This window comes from Zonotrichia albicollis, chromosome 2 (assembly GCF_047830755.1).
Source record: "Zonotrichia albicollis isolate bZonAlb1 chromosome 2, bZonAlb1.hap1, whole genome shotgun sequence".
Lineage (NCBI taxonomy): Eukaryota > Metazoa > Chordata > Aves > Passeriformes > Passerellidae > Zonotrichia > Zonotrichia albicollis.
The window spans coordinates 80,578,015-80,600,786 of NC_133820.1; the positions used below are offsets into that span (position 1 = coordinate 80,578,015).

The following is a 22,772-nucleotide window of genomic DNA, read 5'->3' on the forward strand; positions in this document are numbered from 1 at the left end:
CAATACAATTTTTCATATGAATGCTGGAACATTTATCCAAGTTTTCTGTTGAGAAATGGAGCAGTGCTTTTCATGTCATAAGTACTTCCATTACCACCAGTTTACCCAAAAGATTTTCCTAATTTTCAAGAGTCTGCTGAAATAATTATAGGACACCTCTCTTCTGCCCCTTCCCTCCCACCTCCCCCACTCTGTTTTAAGAGTGTTTCTGAAAATGGAGGCTTACACATTTGTTAGACTTTCACTGTATAAAAATGTACAGTGGCTTTATTGACATGTACATTCCATTATGTTTACAGCTGCAAGATATGAGGCACACTCAGTATTGCACTTCATTAAAATTTCAGGCTCAAACATAACCCAGAAGTTTCAATGAAACTGCTGTTGTAATTTAATATTTCTTATACAGGACAAACATTGATACCTTTATATACAGGGTGATACTTGTTACATTTATGCCTTCCTAACACATTTTTTTTATAACAGTCTAGGAAATAAACCAGAATATTCCTCTTTCCCATCCCCACTTGTGATGCGTTACAATTGTACAAGATTACAAAAAGTCAGTATACAATAATCAATATTTTTTTCTTTCTCCTGAAAGCCAGCATCATTCATAGTCCACAGACACACAGATCCTTTAATAACAATTGTTTATTTGTAAATGTCCAATGTTTCCTAGCCGATGACTGTAATGGCCACATGCAAACACCTCACAAATTTTGATGTCTCAGTTCAAAAAATGTCAATATCTCACAGCAAGAATTATGTACATAGTATTTGGCATCCTTCTTGCACTGTAAATTGTTCCTTTTACCTGGGTTATGGAATGGTCCCATCCTCATCCCAGCAGGACTTTGTTTTCAGGACACTTGAGGGATGAGGGCACCTGTTTTGCTCTGGTTAAAAAAATTTGCTATTCTAAAAAGTGTGTGCATTTCTGCAAACCCCACAACCCAGAGCAAATTCTTCACCAGTGGGTGGATGGACAACATGAAGTGGACATTCTGTTCCTTCAAGTTGTTTACCTTTGGGACCTACAGTAAATATAAGGATAAGGAAAAAAAAAGAATAGATTAATGCTTGCAGACAATGTAAACAGACATTTTTACATTTATATTACATTTCCTCCAAAAAAAAAAAATCCAAACTACATGAAAAGAATAAAAAAAGATCAAACTGCCATTTAATTAAAAGCAATCAAATTCAAATTTAAAATGCAAGATGCTTATAGACAGTCACTTAAGGAAGTTTTATCTCATTAATACTATGGAAGAAATTTATACAAGGTAAGAGAAAAACTGAATAATAATGAACAAGAGTTACATTCTGCAGTAAAAAATAATTCTAAGGTTATAGCAGGAATTGTAATTTATTTGTTTACTTATTTTATGTAAATATCTTGAAGAAAAGATCAGACTTTCAACCCCCAATCATTTACTAGCAGAACATCGACATACAGCACATGAACTTAGTAATAAAGGCATTGAAGTAACAGTTTGCAGATAATGGCTACCTAACTACACATACATCACTTAATAATGTCTCAATTTTATCAATATACCATTTTACCCACCATTGTACATATGGAGTCTGTCCTGGTATAGGGAAATTGAAATGTCTTTCTCTATCAAAGTTCCTAATGTTTAAATGATCAGTGCAATGACATTGCCAGAAAACCAAAAAAAATATCACCAAGCTAATATCAATTAGAGCTTGTAATTTATTTCAGAATCCAGTGTGATAAATTTGCTTTGTCAAAGTCCTACCTGCAGGACAGTGTGGGAGCTCTTCTTTAGGGATGCTTGTCATTCTTTGGAAATCATCATGGCAAGCGTTGCAAAAATGCGTTGTCCCGAAACAGAAAAAAACAGCAACTGAACAGCAGTAGCGGCATTTGTACTCTAAGAAATCTGTACCGTGTTTGGGACACATCTGAACAAGGAAAGCAAACACCAGTCAGTGAAGCAGCCATGTTCTCACAATCCCAACAACTCACTTCTACATTCTGAACAATATATTAATGGTATATACAATATTGTTCGATATTGTATATACCATTCAATATTGTATATACCATATTACAAATGGCTGTAAATTACTGTATAGTTCAGGTACTCAGGGTTTCAGAATGAAATAAAAACATGAATAGACGTTATTTACTCACCTGAGCCCTTGAAACATCAGAGCAGGCACCACAAATAAGTTCTCTTGGATCATAGTCATCTCCTTGTCCAGCCTCAGCATCACAACGAGCTTCGCCACCAAAATATGCCTTAATTGCATATAGAAATGATTGGATGTTAAACCAGAGACAATTATTCTTTTAACTATTCTTTTCAGTTTAACCAATTCCATTTATAAGGGGAATATGACAAATGACTGCCATTTCAGTGGCCTCCACTATTCTGAACTCTCTTGATTCTGTAGGTACGAGGTTTGGAGGCACTCAGAGAATGTCCCTCAGTCTCAGGATGAACAAGACCAAAAACTGCAACATCCCCTGTTCTATGCCAGTGGCTGTATGGCTTTTGGAACAACGTTTGGATGCTCTTTGAGCCCTATGTCAGAATTAAGTAGCAGCTTGAGGTAAATAAGTAGTGGAGGAAGTAGGTACTGCACCTTCTTCTAAGTGGCCATTGACTCAAGGTGCTTTTGGTTTCTGAGCTGCTCTGTATACATGCTTGAGCTTTACTAGCTAAGATACTGTGTACATCTCATTAGCCCAACACTTGATTTTTTAAAATCAAGTATTATTGTGAGTCTATAAACAACATCTTTTCCTGCCTTTCTGCTCCATACACAATGTATTAAACATAGGGTCTGTTTTAAGAAATTACTTGTGAAATAGTAACATCTATTTAATAAATCTCACCATACCTTTTTGCACTTGTAGCAAACATAATAAGCATATCTGTTCATAGCATAGCCAGCTGGGTCATTATAAAATCTAACACCTGGCGTTGTGATGGCCTCACTCTTGTGCAGCCCTTCATACTCCAATCTCATTAGCGCTTTTCTCCTTACATCTTCATAGAGTTCTTTGATTGGATCAAGCAAATCCTTTAATACTGTGTGATTGATTTTGTTCTGAAATAAAAACAAAGCTGTTTAAAGTATCGTGCATCTTTATCTCAACAGCTATGATAATTTGTGTTATAGGCACAAATAGCATGAGAGATGTCATAAAAACATATGGGTCTATTTCAAAAAACAGCTGATACAGAATGTACTCTGTTTGCTGCAAAAATGGTATCCATGAATACTTTTTCTATGGCCTGTTGTGACATGGGAGCATCAACCCTTCCAAGAGACTAACAGCCAGGGAGTTGGTGAAGAGTATATGAAATATTCACCACAGCACAGGAATAATCTCATTGTGTATTTTCTGTAATTTTGGTCCTTTTTGGCTTACTGCTGAGCAAGTAAGCATAATGACTGACAGTCCTCTATGGCAGTTCTTTATCAATTAGTGACCACAAGCTACTGCCATTAATTACCCCACAACACAACATGACAGAAGTACCATAGCATGCAGAATGGCTGACTATTCCCAAATTTCAAATTCCTAGGGTGAGGTAAGGTGCTCTTCTTTCCAGCAGCTATTATGTGCTTTTGCAGCAGTTTTTTAGAGTACAATAAGAATTGTTAGCAACTTAGCTGAACTTAAGTACATGTATTCTTTGGCTCTGCTCTCCCACTGAAAAGCAAAAAGCAGCTTTAAAATGGTTAGTAAAATGGAGAATTCCTGTTTCAAGACAGTGTGCTTTAAGATTACTTCTTCCCCTCCCCACTATTACCAATACTGGGAATTTGCAAGCTGATGTTGGTAAGAATGAAACAATATTAAGACAATGTCTGACCTATGCTTTCTTTTTAAGAGGACACCTCAGGGAACAGTAGGAGAAAGTCAAAAGATGCATCAATGCTAGTCTTTCTATAGCAACAAGTGGAATTAAGAAAACAAGTAATGTATAACTCATTTATACTGTACCAAGCAATACAGTATTAACGAAACAAAACAAAAAAGAAAAAAAAAAAAAAAGAGAAAAAGAAAGTATCAGGTAAGTTTCTTGACTATGGCAGGCACATAGCTCATTTACCTTGCAAATTGGGCAGGACATAAACCCAAAAGTTATCCTTGGACCAAGCCATCTGTTTTCTAGTACTCGTTGACAGCATTGCAAATGGAAAACATGGCTGCAGTCCAGCTTTAGAAAAGAGTAAGCGAATATTGTGAATATTGAAGTTACATTAACCACTAAAGTGAATACTGAAGTTACATTAACCGCTAAAGTAGAAGCAGTTATTTGCTTTTAAGTGGCAACATATACCAATTCCAATGTTAATTTGAAATTCTAGAAGACCCCTATTTTCTTCCTAACAACAAGAAAGAACAAAAAATGGGCATTAAAATCACAACCATGCCAAGATCACCTATGGATATATGAAATACATGTGAATTACATCAACTAATTACCTCAGTTGTTTTACTCCTTCACAAAATACCATGTATTTTAATAAAGTAGACATAGCAAACTGAATTGATCCAATCTGCTTTCTTGAAATAGAATGCCAGACAAAAATAAAACTTTAAGTAGCTTAACTATTGTTACAGTGTCTGTTTTCAAATTTTGAAGAGCATAATTTGAAAGACTTTGTATTTTCACTTCCTTCACACGACACATTACAATCGTAATAATAATCTCTTAGAAGAGGAAAAAACAAACAAAAAACCTGGATAGCTGGTGCTGCTGAAAGTGCTTCAGTGAAGCAGATCATGCACATGTCATCAGCATCTTGCTTCAGAGTTGTAGCGTTTTTATCGCAGCCATGCAGGCACGGCAAGCAGTGCTCCTCGTTCTTCACGCCTCCGCAGGGGTGGCCGCAGGGGTGTGTCTTGCTGCAGGCAATCTTGGCGTACTCCTAAATAAATGTAAAGCAGAGAGTTAATCATCTCTTCCCCTTTACCGAGTGTTCTGACAGTGTCACTTTTTGAAGGACTGCTGGTCCATGCAATAAACGGAGGTGGAAGAACCATGGTTTATATTGTCTGCTGCTGCCTCAGGTACTTGGGAAAAGCTGAACGTTGTGTACTTGAAATAACAATGCTTCCTTTGTTTACCTACCCTGCTCTTGAATGCAAATGGCTAAAAATGAAACCATGATTTAAAACTTTCAATAGAAAGAGAACTGTTCTTTGATCCTGTATGCTTTTTATATATTGAGTGCTTCCTGCATAAATACTGCTGACCTGTATTAACAGCCTTTAAGATTTCTGCAGATTTTAGAGAAGTTTCAAGTAACTCACTCTTAAGAATACACTATAAGCTAACCATTAATCAGCATAAAGTGATTTTACATGGAAATGGATTTTTAACCACATCTAATTCCCATCCCTACTAAACAAAAAACTTGTAAAAGTTACCCAGAAGCTAGCAACAAATTGAACTGAATTTAAGTAACTGTAATGAACTGTTACTCAACAGTTCATTAATAAACTGTAATATGTCTTCATAGGCTGACAGAGGAAAAAAAAGATGACCAATTTGCTTCACTTTGACAGAAACAGGTAAGAAAAGTAAACGGGTAAGACAAAGTAAAAAAACTGGTTATGATTTGGTTCTCTGCCAATTGCACCCAGTGTAGGGCACAGAAACACTCAGGATACATGGATACAGATGATAAACCTGGCCAAGTCTGGAATGTTCTACACTCATGTAATACACAGGCTCTTGAGCAAACGCTTTTCATCAAGCTTTCCAGTACATTTGACTTTATACTGACAGTGTGTAGTTTACTTTATAATTGCAAGGCTGGTGTGAAAACTTGAGGTACTTTTGAAGATAATAATGAAACTACCCAGTATGTAAGTTGACTATTACTGTTCATAGTCTGTAATTAAAATGAAAATTTACAAATTCAGAAGTATTTGAATGGTAATATTCTATATTAGAACCTTTTCATATGACAGATCTGATTTAAAATGGACTACAGGGATAAACAAGGTTTATTCAAAATAAGAAGCCCATTTCATCCTATGCTCTCTTCTATGTATGTAATTAATGGTGATTGACACTTGCTAATACACACCTGGCAGTCTGCATCAGAACAAACACTTCCCACTGCTGATAATTCTGTTCCACTCCTACATCCACAGAACCGACATGCTTCAGAACTGCTGGTGGTCGGTTTGCCTATAGTGTAAGAGAGAACAAGGCCAAAAATGTTCTCATGAAACACAAGGAACTCTATCAGACATCAAAGCAGCATTCACAGAAAACAACCAGAAAGCCAACAAATCTTACGCAGGTAAACTATTCTACTTTTATTAACAAATATTTAAAAGCATTGCCCTAAAGCAGGTGAAGATCACAATAATCAGGATAAAGTAGTAACAGTTGTGTTTTACCTGTCTGTTCTCTGAACTCCACCATGGCCTTCATAGTTTTAGAATCTGCTAATGCCATCAGCCAGAAGAGTTTGGTCCTACCACAGCCCTCGTGGAGATCAACTTTGATAGCTTCTTCTTCTTCTTTGAACACCTGCCAAGTTAACCAAACAGATACTAAATGGCATGTTTAATTAGAGCATGGACTTGTCTCTGTTTTTTCTGTTGCTCTCTCTTTGGATTTAGACCAGGCATTTTACAGATTCTGTGAGATTGTCTACTGCAAGCTGTCTTTCTTTCATACTTCCATAACTTGTACATCTTGCAGATATGCATGATAAAGGTTTAATGTTTTTAGAAGTAAAAATGAATAAAATTAACTCTTGATCTAACATGGCAGAGAAACAACAGTGCAGCAATGCTAAGAATAGAGCTGCACATTTTTTTTCTGATTTAATAAATACAGAGCTTGGACTTCATAATTCCTACCCAACACATCCAGTAGGCCACAGAACATTAAAAGCACAAGATAATATCAGAAATATCTTCATATAACTATGCTAGTAGTTTATCAAAGCAACATTGAGAATCAGGGTCTTAATAACAAGTATAATAGAGTAACAATTATAGAAATGTGTGATATTAATATTTTTGACTTTCATATAAATACACAGTGGATACTTTTGGCTACAATGAGGAAAATATAAAGTTTTTGTAAATTAGAAAAATAAAAACTGCAAGAGATCCTTAGGGAATTTCATGCAGTCTCTTCTTTTGCTGCTTTGAAGACAGTTCTGTTTGCATTTGTTTCACCTGTAATGCAAGGAAAGTTAGAATTTTCCCTGGTATGGATGTATACAGCTCACTCTAATTTTTACTAGAATCAGAAAAAAAACCTCTAACTGCTTCACAAAGTATTCACATAAGCATATCCGAGTAACTTACAGGCTGTCCTTTCTGGAGTGGACAGAAAATACATTAAAAAGGTATATATGACTGAAGTTGGACAAAGAACAGGAAGCAAACAGAAAATAGAACAGAGAGAACATGACAGAATTGAAACTGAATCTGAGAGGCTCAACATATCAGATGTAAAGGTAAAAGTGGTGAATAAAGAGCAGAACTTTAAACATGCTTTTAGAAGTAAATAGGAAAATCTGGTAAGTAGCTATTTTGGACAGATAAAAGGAAAAATGGGAGGTTTTCTATGAGATAAGGACTTACTTTTTATCAACTGTAATCTGAACAGGCTATATAGGAGAAATCAGAAAAATGAATGAGACTAGACTGTGCTGTGCCATGACAGAAGAGTAGACATAAAATGATCTTCTTAGGATGATGAAACAGGAAAATTTCAAAGGGGATTGCAAAGACTCTGGCTAAGAACTAGAAGACAGCAGACACCCATGGCAGTGCCAGGCTGAGACTACACTGCAAATGCTGTGGCAGAGTGAAACTCAGTACCAAAGGTCTAATGTTTACACCACATGTGCTCTAGAGCAGCTTATGCCTTGCACTGAGCGACCATTTGCAGTGTGTCTCTGCATCTATCTTTTGATTTGCTTTTAGTTTCACCTAAAAGCAAACAAAACCAGTTCAGTTCATGCACTCCAAGGCTGCTCAGTAACAGAAAACACTGTACTTTAAGGAGACATGATCATCTTCTTTAAAAGTGAATATAGATGCATTGTAGGAGAGGGAGAAGAGGACTGAGTTCCACTGAAGTAACTTTATTAATGACATTTACTATTTTAATCCTTGTACAAATATTAAGTAGTCAGAGGAAAAAGGGAAAATAAAGGATCACAACAAACCATAAATGAGGAATAGAAGCAGGAAAGAGGAAATGTTCAAAAATTCTAGAAGTAAAGGCATCTTCAACATCAATTTCAATGACAAAAACAAAAAAATCCAAAGAAAAGGATAAAAGAATACCACAGAAGAATAATAATTAGCAGAGTACACAGCAAGTTATAAAAACTCATATCTAGTCAAAGTTTCAATCCTAAAAACAAACGCAAAAGAAGTCAGGAAATTTTCAAGCTTATGGATAGGGCAACATATTTCTGTTTTAAATATATCTATGTTTTAGAACATAGTGAAAGCCAGAGGAATCTTGAAAACTAAGAGAAAACTCAGAGGAACCAGTAGGAAAATTTGCTGTCAAATCGTCTTCCTGGATATTAAAAAGGAATACATATACATTAGAAATGAACAGGTTGTAAGCACTGACTCCTATGACAGAAGTAGTAAAGAAGATAAAATTTAACAGGAATAAAGAACCAACATATACTAAAGAAAGTCTATGCAGCTTCTAAATTCTCCTAAAAAAGCATTCCTAAACCAAGAGAGAAAAACAAGAGAGAAAAAGCTGATGTAGGATAGGAACTAGAATTAGGAACTACTGCAAGATTTTCTAATCTTTGTGAAAGATAAAGAACACGAGAACATAACCAAAAACAACTGAAGAGAATTGACTGGAAACACATCTATCCCATCTCCAAAATAAAATATAACACCCTTTTCAGATTCAGTATTTGCTACTACCTTTTGGTTCTATTTTATTTATATAAATATGCACACCATGATGCAGTACACACAACAGGGGCCACGTATACTCTACCTGTCTCTGGTGAGTTTTTGTTCGCCGATGGAGATGAAGGAATCGGTCACAGTCTGTGCACAAATTCCCACAGACATTACATAAAATGATTGCAGCAGTTTCACCATCATCATGGTTATCACACATTGGCTGAGAGAAAAAATGAAAAGAAATAATTCCTCTTTATTAAGTCCTTCACTTCCTTTCAGCATCTGTTTTTATTCCCCTGTCAGTCACACCCCCCACCCCATACCACCTCTCTAATTTATAAAAGTGGATAAAGAGCTTGTTTGGACTATTAATGCTATCTTGAAAATAATAAGTATTTAAACAATTATTCCTTGACACAAATCCTCTCAATTTCTGACATCAGTTTTTCTGATACTCTTCATCTCGTATTTTGTGATGTACCAAAAATGTGTTTTTCAATAACACCATTGAGACATCACTTTCAACTAGTCTGAGAAGAAGTTTACATGATATCAAGGGGTTATGGGCATGTTAACAGAAAAGTTCAGAGATATGAGGTACTCAGGTCAGTCAACAGGCATGGTATTTACCCTTCATTACTTTGACATGTTATGTTTACTCTTTTCAAACATCTAAACAAAGCTGTAGGTCATCCATACCTCAAAGACAGTATGGTTGAAGTAACAAACTTCAAAATCCATCATAAAAATAAGTTGCTCTACTGACAGAATTTTTTTTTAAATTCAGCACGGTTCAATTTTACAATTCTAAATATCCCTGCAAATAGACTTCAACAACTGATTTTGACTATGCACATCCCTGAGAACAAGTTTCCATGGTAATACATGGTCCATTGTAACACATGGTTTCCATGATACTCTCATGCAAGTTAGAACAGAGCTCTCTCAAAGCAGTTCTGGTAGGGAGACACACAGTTCACCTCAACTTTTGAATATCCTGATGTGGAACAAGACTGGGGAATTTCAGGCTTGGGTTCAGCAGCTTGAATACCTGCTTAATAATGTCTTGGCTACTCCTCTGACATCTCCAAGACCTTTGACTTTCTTAATCACCTCAGAAACCTCTGTGTTTGCTTCTCAGCAGGGTTTTATTCCTTGCTGCTGCTGCAGCTCTATGCCTCCTGTATTCTGTTTCTATCTACACTAAACTGCTTTGGATGCTTCTTTGCTCTAAATATGCTTGGTTGCCATTGCACACTCATCCCTTGCTTCCCACAGGGATCCACCTAATCAAGATTTAGAGAGACCAGCTTCATTACTGTGCTCTTTCTAAAATGGTATTAAAAAAATCACAAGCTTTTTGTCATACGGAAAAGTACAGCCATTTTGTCAACTGAAAAGTATGGAGACAATCGTATTCCATATCAAATTTATAAATCCTCTGAGTCAATGGCAGTTTTACTAAATTCAGTTAGAAGGAATTTCTCCCTGGGGTAATCATTCTCTAGTGAGATGGGGAAGAGGAAGCTAAATTACAGAAAAGTAGTTACTGAGTAACACAAAATAATCGATTTTATTTTGTGACAAGGATTAGGGCAAAGAAAAAGCTCTGACAGAAGGTGCTGTGCAAACTGAGTCAATCTACTAAAAACCTCATGCCACAGGTGTTAGGAAGGCCTTGTTTCATCCTGAATGCTGGCAGAATTGCAATATTACTGTTTTAAGTTGGAACTTCTGTTTCTGGGCAATACTTATCTAGAATGCAAATACTTCAAACATATATACAATCCCCACTGGGACAGAAGAAAAAGAAGAAAGGCCAATTTTACTATTCTCTAACATTATTCTAAATTCTTTGATGAGTGAATATATCAAAACAAACACAAAACTGTATGATTTTCAGTCTCACCATCTGTTTCTGTTGCCCATCCTTTCCCATCCATCTTCCTGAGGATAGTCTATCAACATGATCCTGATCAAGTACACAGAGGGATGCTAAGGCCAGCCACAGCTATTGAAAAGCAAGGTAGAATTAAATGTCTCAGACATATGAAAATCAAACCAAATACTGAAGAGAGAAACTTTGTCAGATAAGAATGTCACTGTTACCTGCAAACTCTATTATTGTTAGCTGAAGCCTGCTCATACAATAATGTAAGTTTATTTTCCCAAATAAGTCAGGAACACAATAAAACTTATTTAACTTTTGGAAACGACCTTGTTTCTTTCAGGTATGTCACTTTATGATTATAAATACAGTAGTCAGCACACAAGAAAGAAAAAAGTGAAGAAAGATCAACCAAAGCACATTATGAAGAAATATGACAAATAAAGACTTGCACATTGACCCACACATTGCAGGCTTTGGGGAAGAAGAAATTCAAGGACATAGACTAATAAAATCAATCCCAAAAACAACCACCCAAAAACCTGAGCACAGTGAGACTGATTTCCCTGTTCCCTCCTCACTGCATAGGGCAATTGGCATTACCTAGAAAAGGGCTCTGAGCTAGTTAGTCAAAGGAAGATTTTCTCTCTTCTTCTCCACTGACTACAGGGAAATCCTGAACAGATGAGCTACATGAGGATAATTTGTCACTGCAAACAAAACTGAAAGGCACTTGACAGCTGCTTTTTGGAGCAATCTTTAATCAAACCTGTGATTTGAATAGAATTGTTTTAGTTGAGAAACTTTACTGGACTCTTCCCCCAAAACCCCCCATCTCCATGACAGAACTACACTCAGTCACAGGAGCAGCTGGGCTGACATTCAGGGCTCCTCTGAGACCTGAGTAAACTAACATGACAACAGCAGAAGCCAGTGGTAGTCCAAGACTATGACCTCCAGAAAGCAGAGACTATATGAGTAACAAAAATGATGGAAAGAACTACTGGTACAGCCTTTTAAGATGGAACACAATGTGAGTGTCAAATGCTTGAAACCACTGCAAACTTTTTTTTTTTACTTTTACATGTAATTATTAAGTTGGAGAAGCTAAAGTCTGTGCTCCCTATGACAGCAAGAATGTCATCATTTACAAATATGCCTTTCATGGTATTTCAAGCAATCTGTTAAGGTTAAAGTAATCTTTAGTTTCTATAAAAGATTCACAGACAAAGTAAAGACCAAGAAAAGAAAACCACCAGGTTACACCATGTCAGTAATAAAGGGCTCAGCAAATATTTTTTGAGACAAACACAACTGAAGCTTAGCTTAATTGTCCTAGAGAACATCTGTTGAAGTGTTTTCATAATAGCCTTGAGATGTGGCAGCTGATTACCTAGAAGTCAAACAACTTATAGTAATTGCTTGGAGAGCTGAAAGAAGACCGCTGATACATATTGTGCAATTTCCCACACAGATGATCTCACATTTAGTGTAAGGCAAGTGTGACAAACTTCAAGCAGAATTATCTAAAGAGTAAACCCCCAAATACATACAGACATCACACTTATTCTTCATTATTTCTGAGATTCCTTAGATGCACATTTAATTCTAATTCAGTTTTGGCTTGTGTATTTCTGACATATAAGAAGGTTCTTGAATGGGCTCCTACTGCACATTTACAATGAACTAATGGTAAGTTTGGTGAAGTTCTTACTCTGGTTGTTGCAATGCACCTCACAGGTGATCTATACTCTTCTTCCATTTTGGTCAGAGCTATGATGGTTTCAGCAATAGCATTCTTTGTCACACGTGACCAAGCTTCTGACAGATGACCCTGTTAAAGATGAAACTCAATTTATAACAGCTTTTCTTAATATTAAGAGCAAGTAAAATTGTAATTAGAACTGCTATAAAACATTTGGTTAGTGTCTCAAGTTAGAACAGAAAAAGAGGAAATTTGGGATGATTGATATGATAAATAATTCTGTGAAAACACCTAATTTATCTTGGAAGGGATCTTCAAGATCCTCTAGTTCCAACCTCTTGCCGTGGGTAGGGACACTTTTCACAAGACCAGGTTCTTCAAAGCCCCATCTAACCTGGCCTTGATTTTCCAATCAGACACATCTGGCAAAGATTAGCCCTCAAATACTGAGGTGACTGAGTTTGTCTCTGAGCAACTACTGGAATAATTAACTTGGAATAGGTAGAGCATATGATTTGAACAATGGGAAGTCCTTTTCCTGAAGCGTTCCCCACCCCTTCTGGAGAAATAAAGATGGAGAGCTGGAGCACAGATAAGTGACTGTGACCAGCACACAGATCACACAGGGTTCCTAGAAAAATCAGCTTCACATGGCTAGCTCAGCCTCCTGAATAGACTCCACAGTTCCTGTATTAGAAGAAATAATTAGGAGTACACAGCACACATCAGAGCCACAGTATACTTTCCAATCTTTAACATTCTGAGCCTGTAGCATTGACTCATACTCTCAAGTTTCTGATTCAGAGGCTGCTGCATCCTTCAATTCTTATTGTCATCTCTAAAGTCCTATACTTCATGCTGAAGGTGACACATAACTGAGATTCACTGGACTCTAAAAAGGAAACTATAATGACTAACTCAGATACAGGTACCTACACATTGCAAATGGTAAAAATGATATTGAAAGGAATCACATTTGTAACTCTCATGAAGAGGATAGTTACACTGATGCCACCCTGCTGATAATTAGCAGCTCTAAAAAACTTAGAAAAAAAACTTTTCCAACACAGACAGACTTTAATTGCAACTCTTATCAATTATGAGATTCTAAAATCTTGTAGTCAGTATCAACAGTGAGACCTCCCATCCAGCTTCAGCAACCTTGAGAAGGAACCTCCTTAATCCAAGCACAGTGAATGGTTTAGAAAATAGGACTTCCATTCAAAGATACTGAAAAACCTTTCAAAGGGTATTCACAGAGGAAAATCTGGGTCATTTAGAACATCTCACTGAAATAGGTGCAGAATTAAGGAAAACAAAAACAACCTCCTAACTAAATTCCTTTCCCAGAAACATATACAGAACCTTTTTTTCTTTTGCCAATATTATTTCTGGGAAATAGTTGATTCACTTTTCTTCAATTTTTCTGCCAAAAATTGTCTGAAGCAGAACTATGGAAAATTTAAACCCAGATAAATGAAGTAGTAAGTAACTGTAAGTGTAGATTTCAGCAACGAAAAAAAGTCAATGTCAACCAGAAAATCCATACATTAAGTCTATATATAGTTACATGAAAACAATGCTGTTATTTTACTTCACAGGTAAGTTTTACTTTTGATTTGAAGTTCTGAGTGCTCAAGATTTAAAAATTAAACTTTAAAGTTAATAATATTAGAAAATGACCTGCAATTATTGTTTATCTCTTAAATTTCTAGTATAAGCAACTTTTTAAAAAGCTTATTTCAAAACTGGATTTCTGTTTATCAAAAGGAGAACTCAGCTGCTACTGCTTTTAACCCTAGACTCTATCCAGAAAACTGTATGGGTCTTTTTTCTTGAGACCAATTAACATCAGCTCAATCTGATACTAACTGTAACAGAATTTATGAAAAAACGTATTTTTCATGATCAGAAATATTTGAATACCATCCACATTTAAAGAATAGAAACTCACTGCTGCCATGTCTTTAATGAGCTTAATGATGATCTCTGAAATCTGGGTAGGTGTTGACCCCTTCATCCACCAATGACTTTCACCTCGTCGAATATAGCTGCAAAGAATAAATGGTAATAGATGAAATAAACTCAAATACTTAGTATTTGTCAAAATCCAGCACAAAGAAATAGTGTACATACTCAGCATACAGTAGGTTGTAGCAGTTTGCTACATATTTTGAAACAAACCTGGAATTGAAGATCATTGGAAGTGTGACTGTAGTAACTCCTTTGCCAGCAGTAGTGCCAGCTGTCCCTGTGATAGTAGTTCCTTTGGCTTTTAGCTGTACAGTGAGAGCTTTGGCAATACATCCCAAAAACATGTCCAAGATACCTAGTTTGTTCCAATCTCCTTTTTCTGTTGAGTGAATTATATCACTTATATCTGCTGGTGGAAGAGACTTCACCCCTATAATACTTGCCAGGCGGCTGGGGGTTACCTCGGGCAAAACACGCCTCAGTAATGATGTTACCTGGAGAAAAAAAACCACAACACCACAGTTCTTACCAAGACAGCTGGAGTTTTCAAGCAAAATCACATGAAGTCCTTCTTCACAATTTATTTCAGTTAGAAGGACTCAATCAAATTGCTGTACTTAATTACTCCTGTAAGAAATTCTGCAATATTTCTACATAATGACGAAGCATTTATTAATGTAAGCAGCAAGGCAAAGATCTAAACCTGATCTCACTCAATACTTAGTCTCCACATGCTAACAAAATAGTGTTTGGTACTGGACTTAGGATAAGAGTGATACAGATGTTTGTACAACTTTGATTTGCTTGCATGGCACCCACTTCACATGCATTATTGAGATGTCAAACTGTGGTAGGACTGTTAGAGACACTCTGGACTTCTGAAACAAAGTACTTGCCTGAGGTACTGAGAATTATAATACTTTTTTCCAATGCCTTTGCTTTCCCTTTTGCTAACCTAACGGGATTTTTTTTTTTGCTGTGTCAATAGCTCTGGACCCATTAAGAATTGTCTTGAAAGCTTACCAACTGGTGAAGCTGGGGTTAAAATTGCACGTATCATGCGAAGTTTGGTCCAAATCAGCATGAAAGCTGATGAAAGCCTAAGGACTTAATATTTCATATGTAATTTTGCAAGCCATCAATGTTCTCTTGAAAAACCATTACATATCTGCAATGTATCACAACTACTAAGTACCTGCGTCCAGGCAAGATGAGATGTGAGATTTTAACAGATCAAAAACAGTAGAAGGAAGAATAAAGCGTATGAAACAAAAACTTCTGCAACAGAAACTTAAAATCCACCTGAAGAAGGCACAGCACCTAGCAACAAAATAGCGCATGAAGTGTACTAATGCAAATATGTTATGTTTATATATTATTAGCATAATTAAACAAATATATATATATATATATAAAATATGTGTTCATATAGTATGTGCCTACAACTATATATACACTCAGACAACATTCGAATTCATAAAGAAACAGATATTAAAACTCACCCTGAGGATACCAAGAGTAGAAAGGAGCTGGCTAGTTCCACACTACTACACTTAGCGCCTGAGCGTAAGACACAGACACTAAGGACTCCTACCAGACCCACAACAGACTCTGATGATTAAAAACTTCTCATCTTGCCTACACAGGCTACGCGGGCATTATATACACATCCCAGGAAATACTGAAAAATCACTGCGCTGTTCATCTGACAGACATTTCTACCATGTAATCATTAGCAAAAACAAGCACCCTAAAACTTGGCACTTCAATTCCCAAAAGAAACCCTGTATTTTTTCCAAGCACATGATTTCAAGTACTCCAAAGACACTATTCCAGCAATAGCAAGGCACTGGAGGAGCGGTCAGCACTGACCTGCCTCTGCACCCTGGGAGAAGCCGTGTGCAGCAGGGAGAAGAGGTCCTGAAGCAGCGTGAGCTGCTGGGCCAGGTACTGGCGGCCCACGTTGGAGCCGCTGAGCGCCAGCACCATGGAGAGCAGCTCGAAGCAGTAGGCATCCGAGGCGGCGTCCTCGTCGCTGGGCTGCGAGTTGGCGTTCTCCTTGCTGGAGATGGCGTGCTCCCACTCCTCGCGCACGCGCGTCGCCTCCATGCGAATGGCCTGCACGATGTGCGCGCACACCTGCCACACACAAGCCAAACGCACGGCAGCTCTTAAAATGTTGTGGTTAGGTACCTTCACAAGTATAGCCTAAATGTGGAATTTGGCCAATACTTAAATTACTTTTTAGCATCAATTCAAATGAAGAATAAAATGCTGAATTTGCTCATCTATGTTATGGAAAATTAAAACGAAATGATTTTTGATTTTATTTCAGATCCTGCCTTTTAATTTACTTTCTATATAGAATTCAGGCCAAGAAAACCACTCCACATAAAATCCCTAAGAAATACATTTACTCAACATACACAAATAAAAAGCATTTATTAAAATAGTGTCTTGTTCAGTTTAATAATAAGAAAGCTTAAGAAAAATTTAGAAACAATAGCATGGTAAAAAGCATTTTTAGGAGACTACAATGTTTGCTAAGATGAGTGACAGAAGACTAGATTCTGCTTAACTTACTAAACTAAAAAATTTCAAAATTAGTCAACAGCTCTATTATTGTACAAATCTTCATAGCAATATTCACTGAAATTGAGCTTATTTATTAAAAGATACCAATATTTAATCCTCAAATAATTTCAAAAGGAACAAACCTGTTTCTGCAAATTTGTCAGTTTGCTCCGGCTGAATATGATCCCTACCATGTGCTCCTTCAGGTCTGCATCTGATGTTGCCTTCATAAAAAAGCATGTTTAATATTAGATCAAAAGTTTCAAGAACACTTTGTCATTACTGTAGCAATTATCACCGTAAGTATCAACAAACTGTGTTTTATAAGTTTGTAGCTTTTTCTACAGAAAGATATATAACCAAGATCAATGTAACTATGCTTAATAAATACCTCCTCTATATATAAACTTTCTCTTTGTGAGAGGAATTTAAGCATCAAATGAAGTAATAGGCCAAACAAGTAGAGTGCATTTTCTTTATACTTTTTCTCTACATATTAACAGAGCCTCTCTTGAAGCATAATGGTACTTACTTACTTTCAGGCTAAACATTACTGCAGCTGTTAAGTACCTCTGTAATTGTAGGCATCACTTGCATCACCATTACTATGGTGTTTCCATTAAACGCAATATGCCTCAATTATAATTTACTTTAAAAAAAACCTCACTGTCGTTTAGTATTAAAGATACACTACGATATTTTAAAAATAAGCAATTGTAACATAATACTTCTGTTTTGATCTAAAAATTACACAGCATAAGAAATGGAACAAATACTGAAAATCATCCTGGATAATTTTTTTCATCAAAGTATTATTGATAGAATACGAATAAATACATTGTGTACTTTTTCTTCTCCTTCTGGGGATGACAACAGTGCTTTTTCTTCTTGTTCTGGGGTTGGCTCAGCATCTCCGGAGATAAGTTTCCCAAATACCTGGAAGAAAGACAATGATGTATCTCAAAGATGTATCTCAATGAATCTCAAAGACAAACTAGTGCAAATGTCACATTTTCCATTAAAACATAAAGCACTTAAAAGTCTACAATTCACAGTAACTTTTGCTGTATAACATCATTAAAATCCCACCTGGGATGTTATAAGTCGGAATACTCGCAGTGTCTCAGATTCACAGTTCCTTTGTTGAGCCACACTTGCAGAAATCTGGCCTGCTATTTTAATGCTTTCACCATCCTTCCATCCAAGAATTTTTACTTGTCGAACTCTTAGTGTGTTCTCTGGACCCTTCAATTCAATTTTGATGATGTGATTATCACCCCCAGGAAGCTCACTTGTTACCCAGCCAATATGTCTTGAATCCAAGTCTACCTATTAAAGAGGAATATAAAGTTGGAAACTGACATTACATCAAACAAAAAGTCACCCATCATCATATATATCACTGTAACAAATACTGTGCTTGTAATGAAAATCTGAGCTTGAGCAGTAAGACCTATGTTTAATGGTAAAAATATTCAATCTCTTGAGTTCAGATTAAAAAGTGACATATAGCCATTTCAGTTTTATCTGCAAAGCTGATTAGAAATAGTGGTCTCCCTGTCTCTTTTATACTCAAAGCAACGGCTCATATTTTAAAACCAACAATTCCTAAAACTAGTCCTTGGTCCCTACTCTTAGGGGGAAGAAAACAAATCAGCCTCTACAATTTAATTGAAAATATAACATACAATTATAATTTCATACATTATTTCATCTCTATTCACGCAAACTCCTGCCAAAGAAATTGTTACTCTCTGGAAGTCAGTATTTGCTACCCTTACACTAAGACATGCAGCACTCGTGTAAAAAAGGGGAGATGCACCATGTCAAATTAAGTGTATTTCAAAATAAGTACTGTTTAAAAAAAAACCCAACATAAATAATGCTATATGAAATCATATTAATATAGGATCCTATAAATAATGCTATATGAAATCATATAATTCATATGAAATTGCAGAGTCACAGCTGGAAACCAAGCACTGATAGGGTGCAGTGCCTCACATCACTACTCAGAGAAACCCAAGCCCTGAGCCAAGTGTGCCCTCTCTCCTATCCATGGGCTCATTTATAATCAAACTAATATTTGTTTTTGCCCATTTCTACATTAATTCTTGGAGTCTGCATTGAACTGTGCTGCAGCAGACAAGGCTAACTTTTTTTTCTGATACCATGAGACAAGATACAGTATGTGGGTGTGCTGGAAGGTAAAAAGCTGTTGGAAAAGTGTCAGAGCAAAGAGGAAGCAAAGCTGAATCAGTTTCTGCCTGTGCTCTGGGAGTTTTTTTGGGATACCTTCTCCAGCTGAAAGGATAAGCTACCACATTTTAGTAATTAAAACTAAATTAATCTAAGGAACACTTTACGTAACTCTGTTCTATTTCAGTAGAAGGGTAAAAGCTTGATCAATAGTCAGTATACATAACTGAATTCTGTCATTAATGATACAGTATTTTCCACGGCTTATTATGATGTCTGATATTTGCCAAGTAATTTATCTACTGTAAGAAAACTATTTGCTCAGAAAAATCTCTGGTATGTGCATAAAAAATGGCAGTAATTTTTCTGTGTCAACTGTTAAAATGTTTACCTGCTTTATTCTGCAGAGATCTTCTACTGCCTTGCCAGTTAGAAAAGTCATGGAGGTCACTTTGTTCTGCAACAAACAAGCAAAATAAGAATGAAACGCTTCAACTGAGACACTTCTGACTACTTCTTCTGTATTAAGAGAGTACATACATAAAAGAGAAAAATTGCTTCATTACAAAAAACCTCCCATAACCAAAAGCAAGGACAAAGAATTCCAAAACACAGCTCTCTTAACACAATCTGCTCTTTGTATTAAAAGCTGTATTTGAAACACAGATATGTGTAATATTACTGTACAGATCAATAAAAAAGAATGTAGAAGGTCTAAAAAAATTGGATTTTATGACAGCTCCTTATTTCAATGCTTCTGCGGAAACCATGAGCAAGAAAAGTAACTTGAAATACTTAAATGATTGAAAATGCATCTGAAATAGAATATGCCACTAAGAAGTAAGTTTCCCAGTTTCAATTTTATGTAACTGTAAATTCAGACAGACTGGTCTGATCATAACAGCTCTTGCTTTCTAAATCACACGACTTAGAAACTTCACTTTGAAATGTGAACTTCTGCATTAGAATTACCACCTGACAAAGAAAACAGCACTTCAGTGATAAACACATACAGCTTGGACTATGCACGTTCAATAAGAGACACTTTTATTTTCCTCTTACCCCAAGATCTCTGGAATTGTCCACATGAACACAAACATAACGTGCATTGATTCCTTTTACACAGTTGATTGTGATGTTTTTAGTTTTGTTTTTGTCCTCATCACCTGACTCCCAGAACGTTTCTGTAGACCCATCTGTTAAACTACCAATCATGGCAGGTCGGCTTGATGTCTTAATGTCAACAATGCTGGTTAGGTCTTTCAGACAGACTACTATACACAGCTCCTGTGAAAACAAATGGCAAGTTTTAAAATACTTGAGAGCAAGCCCAAATACATGGGCATGATTTACAATTTTTAAAACCACACGGACATTTCTGTTTTGATGGAATGCGCTCTCCAAGAAATTTGTCCTTTATTGATTCAAATTATTTAGTTCTTTAAGCCAAAGGAAACATTAATAGCTAAGAGCTGAATACATTAGCAAATGCCTAAATATATTACTAAATGGAAGAAAGCAGTTGAAAAATATTAAACATAAGTATTAATTCATCCTCCTCAGAATAACAGAAGAAAAAAGATGTAATAGCAAAGAACTGGAAGCACACAATATTAAAAAAGTTAACCAACTCATGACACTCCCCAAAAATTTTACTTGCAAACAAGCACTTCTCCAAAATTTAGGTCTGAGTGATATACAGGCTAAGGGTCAATATTTGAACCTCTAAAGTTGAGAGCAGGGACAAGATCCCAATTTGAGATATGTCCAAGAAAATATGACACTGCAATAAAGAACCTTTTAATTTAAAGAAAATCACCATGGGAAATACAGACTGTTCACAAATGTTCTCTGCTTCTGAGCTAGAGCTGTGATACTTGCCTGATTCATGACTTCAAAACCAGACTGAACGCTGATACTAAAACTCTCTTCACTATCTCCATCATCAGATTTAGACAAAATATTGTTGATATGATGAAAAACATTGCTCTGGTGCAGGAACTGGTGATCAGATTGTTTGAATTTAAGACTCCAGCACCTGAAAACACATTTAGTTGACTTTGAAATTTTGAATGTTGGCAAAAGACATCACTTACCCATGAAATTATTAATCACATTCTTGCTTCTCGAAGTATTTTCTATAAACGTTAAACTTCAAATTTTGCAGGATTGCTAGTGTTTCTAGTGCACCATTTTGAGGAAAGCAGGAAGAGACTTTTCTTAGAATTGTAATAGTAAATGCAACCATTATTATTAATTTTTTGTCTTTGAGACAAATACACAGAAAAATCTCAAAGTTTAAAGATACTATCCAGGTGACAGATTTCTGAGCAAAGGGCACTACTTCAAAGCCATGCACATACAGATCCTTCCATATTATTTTGTTAGATGCTTTCTTTTTCATAGTGGACACTGTGTAGAATTTAGAAGAAAGTACATTCCTCTCTACAAAGTCTTTTACACTATTGTTTATATGTATAAACACTTAAGTGTCTTCTATGCATCTCCTTCCTAGTGGTAAGGATGGATGTGCTCCTTCTCGCACAAAGTTTTCAAGCATTCTATTTACATTGCAAAATCTTTTAACCTGTAATTCTACAACATTTCCAGCCTTTTCAAGAACTTCCTTGATTTGTGCTTACCTTAAGGCCATTTGCTGTAATGCACTACCACTGGGAAGCGACATCATAAGATCAGAGATTGTCTGCAGAAGGCGATGGAAAGTGTGGGGTAAGGGGTGAGCAGCTTCCCCAGCAATCACTATATCCGACAGAGGGTGTTCACACACTCGTGTGTCCTTTTCCTACAGGGAAAAGCAATCTGGGTGTTATTCACAGACTTTCTGAGACAAAAGGTTAAGTAAACAAAAACATTTCTGCTGTTTGCTTTATGAGTAACTGCAACAATCTTACAATCTATGTGAACTTGACACAGTTCCTGTCAGAGAATTTTTGGAGTAAGTTACACACGAGCCTCAAACAGGGAATTTGGGAAGTGTATTGTATACTGCCACATATTTCTCATGATTTAAAGACATGAAACATTATATGGCAATAATTTGAAAACAAAGAAACAAACCAGAAAAAAATAACACATCCCAGCAGTTGAAACCAACTATATCTGAACGGCAAAATCCACCCATAGCAAACTTGATCACTAAGCTGATGTTATCAGTTGCTGCATTTCATTAGAGCTGTGAAAATAATAATTCTTAGTTAAGGTGTGTCAGTATCAGAAAAACAGTGTACCAGGTTACACTGCTGAAAAGACTAATTTCAGAACAACTTATTTCAAAACTGGATTACATTTGAAGTGATAGAGATTATCCTGACTTCTTGACAACACTAGCATGATTTTTTTTGAGCTATTCATCATGGACATGATAATATTTTAAATCAGAGCTAAGTCTAGAATAGGTTGTATGTAGATGTCTTTTGGAAGTATGGGATGTACCATTTTGCAGGCTACATTTTCAGAACTATAGATTTTTCTCAAATCACTGAATTAAG

At 36.1% G+C, this 22,772-nt stretch overlaps 1 protein-coding gene across 15 annotated transcripts in view; it reads right to left on the minus strand.

Moving 5' to 3' along the window:
- Positions 1-229: 229 nt before the first annotated feature.
- MYCBP2 (MYC binding protein 2) overlaps positions 230-22,772 on the minus strand; it is a 175,104-nt gene continuing 152,561 nt past the window's right edge. For 13 of the 15 annotated variants that reach the window (XM_074535571.1, XM_026793781.2, XM_026793774.2 and 10 more), the window contains 21 exons: positions 21,906-22,066; positions 21,145-21,301; positions 20,326-20,550; positions 19,655-19,720; positions 18,154-18,393; positions 17,902-18,000; positions 17,208-17,288; positions 16,363-16,629; positions 14,701-14,984; positions 14,471-14,567; positions 12,526-12,645; positions 10,833-10,934; positions 9,015-9,143; positions 6,413-6,545; positions 6,094-6,197; positions 4,738-4,926; positions 4,104-4,211; positions 2,881-3,090; positions 2,168-2,275; positions 1,770-1,935; positions 230-1,037 (listed from right to left, as the gene is read on the minus strand). In XM_074535571.1, the coding sequence (XP_074391672.1) occupies positions 922-1,037; positions 1,770-1,935; positions 2,168-2,275; positions 2,881-3,090; positions 4,104-4,211; positions 4,738-4,926; positions 6,094-6,197; positions 6,413-6,545; positions 9,015-9,143; positions 10,833-10,934; positions 12,526-12,645; positions 14,471-14,567; positions 14,701-14,984; positions 16,363-16,629; positions 17,208-17,288; positions 17,902-18,000; positions 18,154-18,393; positions 19,655-19,720; positions 20,326-20,550; positions 21,145-21,301; positions 21,906-22,066 (3,162 nt within the window). In that variant the 3' untranslated portion in view covers positions 230-921. The remainder of the gene's footprint in view (positions 1,038-1,769; positions 1,936-2,167; positions 2,276-2,880; positions 3,091-4,103; positions 4,212-4,737; positions 4,927-6,093; positions 6,198-6,412; positions 6,546-9,014; positions 9,144-10,832; positions 10,935-12,525; positions 12,646-14,470; positions 14,568-14,700; positions 14,985-16,362; positions 16,630-17,207; positions 17,289-17,901; positions 18,001-18,153; positions 18,394-19,654; positions 19,721-20,325; positions 20,551-21,144; positions 21,302-21,905; positions 22,067-22,772) is intronic. The other 2 variants (XM_026793784.2, XM_074535569.1) reach the window with 1 other exon arrangement.